This window comes from Sinocyclocheilus anshuiensis, unplaced genomic scaffold, assembly GCF_001515605.1.
Source record: "Sinocyclocheilus anshuiensis isolate Anshui unplaced genomic scaffold, SAMN03320099.WGS_v1.1 scaffold507, whole genome shotgun sequence".
NCBI lineage: Eukaryota > Metazoa > Chordata > Actinopteri > Cypriniformes > Cyprinidae > Sinocyclocheilus > Sinocyclocheilus anshuiensis.
The window spans coordinates 325,197-334,990 of record NW_015551034.1 but is presented as its reverse complement, the minus strand read 5'-3'; the positions used below and the strand labels follow the sequence as shown (position 1 = coordinate 334,990).

General features: G+C 35.0%; 1 protein-coding gene across 2 annotated transcripts; it reads right to left on the bottom strand.

Annotated features, from left to right (window-relative positions):
- Positions 1-3,346: 3,346 nt before the first annotated feature.
- LOC107661332 (uncharacterized) lies at positions 3,347-5,360 on the bottom strand. 2 transcript variants are annotated; one of them, XM_016450852.1, is made up of 6 exons: positions 5,291-5,360; positions 4,703-5,011; positions 4,426-4,555; positions 3,792-3,834; positions 3,653-3,697; positions 3,347-3,392 (listed from the first exon to the last, which is right to left on the bottom strand). In XM_016450852.1, the coding sequence occupies exons 1-6, from the start codon at positions 5,358-5,360 to the stop codon at positions 3,366-3,368; spliced, it is 624 nt and encodes a 207-aa protein (XP_016306338.1). In that variant the 3' UTR covers positions 3,347-3,365. The 2 variants fall into 2 exon arrangements, with proteins under 2 accessions (XP_016306338.1, XP_016306337.1); XM_016450851.1 differs by lacking the exon at positions 3,347-3,392 and having other exon boundaries at positions 3,583-3,697.
- Positions 5,361-9,794: the final 4,434 nt, after the last annotated feature.

The following is a 9,794-nucleotide window of genomic DNA, read 5'->3' as shown; positions in this document are numbered from 1 at the left end:
ATATATATATATATATACACACACACACACACACACACACACACACAAAGAAAAGCAAGTAGATAGAATAGAAAAAATAGAAAGCTAGTGTTTTCTTTTTATAAAAAAGAAGATAAATAGATAAAGTAGAATTAAAATAGAATAGAAAGTGCTAGAGTTAGAGGGTCAAATAAAGATGCAATAGATGTGTTTTTAGTCGTTTTTTTTGAAGATGGCTAAGGACTCAGCTGCTCGGACTGAGTTGTACAAACAATGTGCACATGCAAATGCTCATGAGACACATTGTTCATATGGTGACCTCATAAAAACACATTCAAATACAACCATAAAATTTATCAACAACTGCATGAATGTTAAGTTAGTATTACTAACATTTCATCATAGCACTGTTGGACTTCATACCCATATCAACATGCATAAGGTACATGTTCAGGGCCGGATTAGCCATAGACGGGATTGGGCGAGTGCCCTGGGGCACCAGTCAATAAGGGGGCAACAAGTGATTAAGATAATTAAGATATTTTTCATGTTTTGTATATATATTATTTTGCTGGAAGAGATGCAGATACAAAATGAACAGTTAATGATACAATATATACAGAGAGAATATAAAATATATGCATATATAAAGAATTGCGATTGGGTCAGGTCCAGCCTGTCTCATTGTTTATACGTAGGTATTAAAGGGTTAGTTCACCCAAAAATGAAAAATTCTTCCATTAATTACTCAGCCTCGTGCTGTTCCAAACCCGTAAGGCCTTCGTTCATCTTCGGAACACAAATTAAGATATTTTTGATGAAATCTGAGGGCTCTCTGACCCTCCCATAGACAGCAAGGTAACTACCACGTTCAAGGTCCAGAAAAGTACCAAGATGATCGACGAAGTAGTCCGTGTGACATCAGTGGTTCAACTGTAAAGTTACGAAGCTACGCGAATACTTTTTTGCGCAAAGAAAACAAAAATAACGACTTTATTCCACATTTTCGTCTCTACTGCATCACTTGTGGACACGCGTTCACAACAGTATCATGACGCGAGCGTGTGGCGGCGCTGACCCAGATCCGGCGTAATGACGCCATCACTTTTTGTAGAACCACATTCAAAATGGATAAGCAGCATCGGGGGGTCGGGGGGCACTTTAAATGTGGTCACCCTAGGGCACTAATCCGTGTTAATCCGGCCCTGATCGTGTTTATTGGCTTTCAGACATCATAAACAAAACAAGTGAGGAAGAGAAAATGTTTATATTAAATCAGTACCTGCATGAATAAGGAGAATAATGACGATAGAGAGATCCAGATGAAGAATCCTGGTTTGAACGTTTGGCATTATAGGGCTGTGAACGAGCTTAAACTGCATGCTCAGTATCTTGCAGATGTGCTGTAGAGACTGAACTAGTAAAGGAAGAAGTGAAGACAGTGGGCAATAATAATGACAGAGGCATAATAATGACTAAATGGTGTGGAATAACTACAATTCATGATTTCACAGAGTAATTCATTTTTAAAATACTACAAAAGAAAAAAATCAGTAATCTCTAAGAACTCAGAATTCTGTTTTCATTTTTGGAGTATATTAATGTGATAAGCAGAAGCGCAGAGGACTATTACAAGAGGCACTCATGATTCACTTACTAACTAACTTGTGTTTTCCTGTCACTAACTAAGTGACAGGAAACGACAAGCAGGAAGTAAGTAGCCACAGAGAGCTAATAACAGAGAAACAGCATGATTCACTCTATTCATGATGCTACAGTGAAGTGTATAAAGCAAATGAAGCACATTTACAAACTCTATGACACTCTGCCACTTGAATCCCTGAAAATGGGTACTTTTTTTACAAAATTGTTGGAAATACATGAATATTGATTGAGAGGACATTCATCATTTCCCATTCTCAACTCGCTGATTAGCCTCTCTTTTATTACAAATTACCGGTATTACATTTGTACACCACAACATAACCTCAAACCTCGCTCATCACAGGATCAACGTCATGATTTCTGAGGTTTATAGCGCCACATTTGACATTGTGCATTGATCAATATTTTTATTTGAGATTAAATAAAGTCTTATACCTGATATTCAAAACATCGACACTCTTGCTTATGTGATAATGCTTAATCTATATATGATAACATAGCAGAATATTTGATTGTGAAATTATTATTATTATTATTATTATAGTGCACAGCTGTGGTGTAACACCAAACACCATAAATAACTGATGAAATTATTCATGCTTACTGACCTGCACTTTGCAAGTATTTGGTGTAATTAGGGATTTCCCTGCTATTGGAACATCACCTTCATGTTTTAATTAAACTCATTAAAAATTAATAAAATTAAATAGATTTTTGTAATGTCTGTCTGTATTGTTTATGTTATTCAAGACAAGTGTGTGTTCATGAGGAAGGTGAAATATCTTAAATGTTTCTTCATTCCTGTTTGTTTAGTGACAACATATTTTTAATAAAGTCTCTCATTCAGCTTTACTGAATTACTTGCATTACTGCAGCTCAGTGTTTGCTATGGCGCAACCTTGTGTTTTTCTGCAGTAAGACCTCAATGGCTTCTGAAGTCTGTTCTGACTATACTGTCAGTTAGTCACAACAGCAATTTGTCAAAAGTAATAGTCCAATATTATTTCTGTGATGACAGTTCTTTGCAACAAACCACCTTTCAATCACTCTGTTTACCCTGATGGATCTTTTCTGTATTATTTTCACCACAACACACTGAATATTTATCTTATTCTTATTTTTCGACATGTGACCAAGTATGGTGACCTTAGTGAATTAGTGCTCTGCATTTATCCCATCCAAAGTGCACACACACAGCAGTGAACACACACCCAGAGCAGTGGGCAGCCATTTTTTTGCTGCGGCGCCCGGGGAGCAGTTGGGGGTTCGGTGCCTTGCTCAACCTCAGTCGTGGTATTGAAGGTGGGAGAGAGCGCTGTACATTCACTCCAGTGCTGTACATTCACTCCCCCCACCTACAATCCCTGCCGGTACGAGACTCGAACCCGCAACCTTGGGTTACAAGTCTGACTCTCTATCCATTAGGCCACGACTTCCCCACAAATATATTTATATTGATAATGATAAATGATCTAGTATCTAGTTAGGCATATCAAAATTAAAACTCATATTTTTCTGTATGAAAATTACATTTATTTCTAGATATTTTAATAAATAAAACAAAAAGCATTTTAGAGGCGAATACACATTTATTGTCTGTACTTTTTTCTTATGATGGTCTCATTCTCTATAACCCATAAAAATGACTGACAATCTTCTTTCTATATTGAGATGAAGAGTGTCAGATACACACACACTGCTGTCTTGAGAAGAAAAGATGTTCATGAAACTTTATGAAGATTGTAGACCTGATGAATACAAAGATAAAACAATGAAACACAAACAACAGGCATTTCAGCTTTTGTTCAATTATCTGCTGAACAATTTATAAGCGATCATATAATTGATTAATAAAAATGACACATTTTTTAATTAGTTGTAAAGAAGTTATTTTTACAACTTTTTAGCGTTATGTTTTGCAGCAGCTGCTGTTGGAGGCCAGTTAACAAAAATTATGTGGTAAACATGATGGAGGAATTTAAGTGTGTGTCGAGTTCAACTGACTTACACAGGCTGTTATTGTGTGTTTGTCACAGTCTGAGATCATCTTCACCTGTATAGGCCATGAAAATATAGCATATAAAGATCTAAATCAAGAGCAGATATATGTGCTGTGTAATAACCTGCGCTGTGGAAAATATACTTACATCCTGCTTTTCTGAACCAGAGTTGATCTTCTGACTCGATTTCCTGTTACAATGATACATTTGGAGAAGAACAGAATGCAGCTCAATTCATAATAAATATTTTATATTCTTATCTAAAAAAAAAAAAGACATCTTTGAAATTATTATTTATGTCATAGAGTTTATTCTTTTAAAATTGAAAGTTTGGGTCCTGGACAAGAGGTAAATAATCAAATCTATATCTAAAAGTATAGACCCATATCCATAATGCTATACATAAAAGTATGGCAGGTACTGTATTTACATTTTTAAAAACAGTGGATACTATTTACACTAATTGATTGCACTAAGATCTTGCTTACAGTAAGTGCAAATAGTGATAGATGTTATTTACACAAACTGTAATTCGAAGTGAAGAGCTGTTTCTGAGCAATGGTAGGCAGAGATAATTAAAATAACCTTTGCCATCAAAGCTGGCTGTTTGAAATCTACCTACAAATATACATTTGAAAAGTAGCACATAATTCAAAAAGTAGAAAAAACGAAAAAGGTATGAAGTAAACAGTTCATCGCTCTATAACATGAGCTGGAGCTGGAACAGCATGTCAGTCTTTCTGAGGGTAAGAAATGTTAATGAAAACTCAATGTCTCTGACCTTTGAATGCAGATGCTGACGGTGATGATCAGACAGATCATAATGACTCCACAACATGAGATGATGATGATGATAATGATGACGATGGACAGCGGCATTTGTTTGGGTGATTCTGGTCTGATCTGGTTTTCTGAAGACATGCACAAGAGTGAAACACTTATGAGATCTGTCAACCAGAACTAATCACTACTAGTTACTATAGTTACAAACTTATACTTATACTTGTACTGAACTTTTTTACAGAAAATATAAACAAAAATGAAATCATGTAAATAACCTGTTATTGTTAATGTCCATCTCATTGCTGCTGGGTAACAGCTGTAGTTTCCTGCATCAGACGCTTGTATTTGATGTATTGTTAATTCTCTTGGAGCTGCTGGGTTGATGTTTATCCTGTTTGAGCTGAAGTTTCTCATTGTTCTGTTTCTCTCAGAGTCTTGCCTAAATATAACTGAGTTGTTCATTTTCCATGTGAAATCATCATCAAACTGGGTTTTGTTGCAGTGAAGTGTAACTGTTTCCTCCACAAACACTATTTTGTTGATGTGCTGCCGAATCCTTTGCTCTTGATTGGATTTGGAATAATCTGATGAACAGACAGAAAATCACAATCACTGCTGGTTTACAGTAACTTCGTTAGACGGTAAATTTGTGAAAATAATTTCATTGTCATCATGTAGTTGAAAAAAATGCAAATTTGCTAAATCTCATGAGACACAAAACACATTGTTCATGTGGTAGCTTTTAACCTGATGGGAAAATACATTCGAATACAATCATCAGTTTTCAACAAATGCATCACAATATAAACATAGGGTACATTCTGTTTATCGGCTTTGAAAATTCAAAAACAAATGAGTGGTACCTGCATGAATCCGGAGAATAATGACGACACAGAGATCCAGACGAAGAATCCTGGTTTGAAAATTTGCCATAGCAGGACATTCAGGTATAGGTCAGTTTAAGGAGTGTAAACTAACTGTCTTACTGTCCACTCAGGATCTTACACACGTGCATGAGAGGCTGAACTAGTGAAGGAAGAAGTGAAGACAGAGGGCAATGCCTAAAACAGCAGGTGAGGATATCCTTAATAACATTTTGTACAGTAGCAGATTATTGTAAATAAATATCACATGATCAGTTACACAGAATATAGTTTGCATTAGTCATATGTTCACATATTTAAATTTTTTTGTAATGCTGTCTTTAAAAAAAATGCTAAAGATTTAAAGTGTGAATGCAAACTCGGGTAACCTAAATACAACACCTATTGTATGTATTGTATACAAATATATTATATTTAATTTTGTGCTTTTATTTGCAGTGACCACAGAGCACATTTTTCACAGCACAACTGTCACATCCTGTTACTGTGTTTATGTTAAGCAGCCCACACTTGTTCATATTCTGCTTTGTGTTTAAAGAATCTCTCCTTCTTTTTTTCTCTGCTGTTTTTATACATTTTTATTTATGCTCTGGCTTGTGCTAAAGTTGATTTCTCTTTAAACTGGGTATTGCTCCAGTGTAATGATTGTTTGGTCTAGTATGCTCTCAAATTGCTTTAATGTTCCTCACCTGGATGATCAAACATCATTTTATGTTTGTTGGCATATTTCTGATCTGGCCTATTAGAACCCATCAAGTTGCAAATATATTTGCCTTACAAATGTGCAATAGAGGAAATTTGCAGTGTAAATGCAGTATCTTCTTGCATGATTGCTGCTCTTTACCTCAAAAACCTCTGTGGCTTTTGCTCAATAGCCAGTCATCTCAGACATCTTTGACATGTCATTAACCATGTCACCAAAATTTACAAACTTACAGATAGAAAAATCCCTTATTTTGTGTGATTTTAAAAAATCAGTTCCAATGATATTGCTATGAGATTCAATGCTGCTCAATCCATGAGCATTCCTCAAAATTGAAATAATTTTTACTGGTTTACAGTCAGTTTTTGAAGTAACATTCAAAATAAACATACACAACATTGACAAGACCACGTTTTAAAATTATAGAACAAACTGTTGCATAAACAAATTCAGAGACGAGAAACTGTAGGATCCAATGCAAGTGGTTTATTACAATAAAACAAAAACACAAGAAAACCAGGAATCCAAAAATAGAAGGAACAGAATTGAGGCCCCGACAAGACAACCATGAAATGACAGCACCTGACAAAGAACACAGGAAACACAAAGGCTTAGGCGTAAACCAGATGAACTAGACACAAACAACCGAGACTAATGACGAGGACAAACTGGAACAGGAACCAAGCTGAAACTATAAACTAAAAGTCCACAACAAAGCAAGGGCACAAGGACAGGAAGAAAATTACACAAATATGAAATAATTTCATATTAAATTGAATAACTAAAACTGTCCCTTCCCTATTTTTTCACTGACAATTATCTAAGCGTTTATTATCTCTGAAGATGTAGTACGTCGTTTTATGCACACATATACAAGACTGACCATACAGAGGTATGACTAATAGAAATATGAAAATAAATATATTCAATAGCATTTAAGGAGGGTGTGAAAGAGTATAACTGTCTGCTCAGTATCATAAAGGGTTGTACTGAACGAGGAAGAGGTTAAAGCAGAGGGTTGTCTTATTCTTTCTGTTTCAGAGATATAAACACATTTGCTGGTAAAATGAAGTTTATTCCAATTATTGTACCATTTTGGAAGCAATAAACCATTGAAGGTTACATAAACCACACTAATCAGTTACTGCTTATGAGCTCATATTTGGTTATTGAGGTAAATATGCAAATAGCTGCACGATTAGCATCTAAAGTTAAATCACTGATTTTTTAATTTTTTTAAATATTATTATTTAATTTTTTTAATTTAAATTCAGAAGTAAACAAAAAAAAAAGTAATCAAAATAAATAAATAAAAGGATCCATCCTTTTGTGTGGGATCCAGATGTTTTGGAACTAAAGCATGTTATATAGTTGTTATATATAGCTCAGCAGTATGAGTGAAGTAGGAAGTGCATCTGGCCGGAATAACAAACCACACAAAGCTGATGCACTTCACATTCACTACAAATGAACTAAAATCTTTTACATTCTGAAACTAGTCACACTTTAAAAACAATACAACCATTTCATGTCCACTTATTTACTTTATCTATTTATTTATTTATTTATTTATTTGTCAAGTAGCCATGAAACTCCCATTATTGAGGCTAAAAAGCAGCTAAATCATAATTAACTACTAAAAAGCACTTTACACGTCAACCACATAGGGGAGGTGTTGCATCTCTGTGAGAAAATTCCCCATTCTCAATCTCTGCTGATTGCACAGACTACAAGATTTTGCATGAAGATATTAAATTGTAAAGCATGCATCCTGCTGTTGATTAGTTTCATTGTTCTGAAAAGCTTCTTCTGAAGTGATGTTCATAGTGAAAAATGCACAAACATCACTCTACCTTTGTTGCTCTTGATCCTGGTATGCTTTGCTGCACCCTATAAAATTGCATTTATTTATTAACTGAATAATCTATTAATTAATCCACTGCAGTTGCTGTTTTCAGTTTGCTGCAATGTTGTGGTTAATACATACTTGGCAATAAAGCTCTTTCTGATTCTGATTCTGATTCTGAATATTTTTATGTGGAGGAGAATATGTATGTTGAGGTGATCTTGAGGGATTATGGTTATATGCCAAAGCGTATTATTTTGAAGGATGCTTAGTCAGATAGAAAGATTCAGTGTAACAGACTCATGATCAAAGGGATGAAGAATCTGTAGTAGTGTATATCGTGAAACACTCTTCCTGTGCTGTATGAGACTGATCGGCTGTGTCGGACATCTGGCTTATATGATTCTGACCGCATTCTCTGTGATGGGAGGCAACTTGTCTTACTTTGACAGACAGGAAAGTTTTCACTATCATATCCGCTGAGACTGTGATTTAATTCCAATTACTGTCAAAATCGTACCATAATTAACATCATATCATTGCTGCTGAATAAGTCTAAAACTTTCAGTCGAAGTACTTGATTGACAGTGATTCAATGTCCTCTGAGGTCTGACATGGACATGCAGACATGCATAATATATACATTAGAAATAAAGTACTTTTTTGTTCATACATCATCTAGGTACAGCACAGAGGCTTTGGACCAATCAAAGCTGGTGGATCACTCAATCAAGAAACCACATCTGTCAAATTGAGTTTAAACAGAATAAGGAAGGATTTTCTGTCTTAAAGAAATACTTCACCCAAAAACGAACATTTGCTCTCTGGCCATCCAAGATTTTTTTTTTTTCTTGATCTGAACAGATTTGGAGAAACTTAGCATTGCATCACTTGCTCACAAATGGATCATTTGCAGTGAATGGGTGCAGTCAGAATCAGAGTCCAAACAGCTGATAAAAGCATCACAATAATCCACAAGTAATCCACACCACTCCAGTTCATCAATTAGCATTTTGTGAAAAAAAAATGGGTGTTTGTAACAAACAAATTCATCATTACAGTGTTTTAACCTTAAACTGCTTCTGGAAAAGTCTAGTGTCTCCAAGTCTAGTTCCTCCAGTGAAAAAGTCCATCCCCCTGTTGTCCTCTTTTCAAAATCCACCCACATATTTTTTTTAGAACTGTTTTGGACTGTTTTTGATTGTAAACTGTGTTTGATCTCTGCATATGTCTCTCCTGATTCACCTTTTTCACTGGAGAAAGCAATATTATATACAGAGGACACATATTTTAGCCGGAAACAACAGTTTGAAGGTAAAATGCCTTAATGATGGATTTATCACAAACACAGCTTTTCACTTTAAAAGATGTTAATTGATGGACTGTAGTCATGTGGAATATATTGTTATGTTTTTATCAGATGTTTGGCCTCTCATTCTGACGGCACCCATTCACTGCAGAGGATCAATGGGTTGTGATGTAATGCTACATTTCTCCAAATCTGTTCAGATGAAGAAATAAACTCATCTACATCTTGGACAGTCTGAGGGTGAGTAAATTTTGAGCAGATTTTCATTTTTGGCCAATACGCAGAAATACTGTATTAGTTGTGAACAAGATTTTGAATAGAAACAGTGCATTTGTTCATGTTTCTGGACTGCTGTCGCACAGTTCATTGAATTAGTGGCATTAAAGCTATCTTGCAAACTATAATACACAATATTTGCAGTACATGAACCCTATACTACAGTGAATATAAAAACACCTGTAATGAAAAATCTTTCAGTAATTGTTTTCCTTTTATTGTACATTGACAGATTTTGATTAAAAAAACTAAAGCCTGAAAAATTAAGATTTTTTTTATTTGTTGAATTTGTGAATTTTGGTTAACCCAGTAAATAGCCTCGTTTGGGTCTTAGAGTCAATGAACCATT

Bases quoted from the DNA above. Each gene is read 5' to 3' on its own strand.
- LOC107661332 (XM_016450851.1), bottom strand. From the start codon at position 5,360: ATGGCAAATTTTCAAACCAGGATTCTTCGTCTGGATCTCTGTGTCGTC. The intron at 5,012-5,290 runs GTACCACTCATT...TCTGTTCATCAG, and splicing joins TATTCTCCGGATTCATGCAG to ATTATTCCAAATCCAATCAA. The intron at 3,835-4,425 runs GTCAGAGACATT...TCATTGTAACAG, and splicing joins GTCAGCATCTGCATTCAAAG to GAAATCGAGTCAGAAGATCA.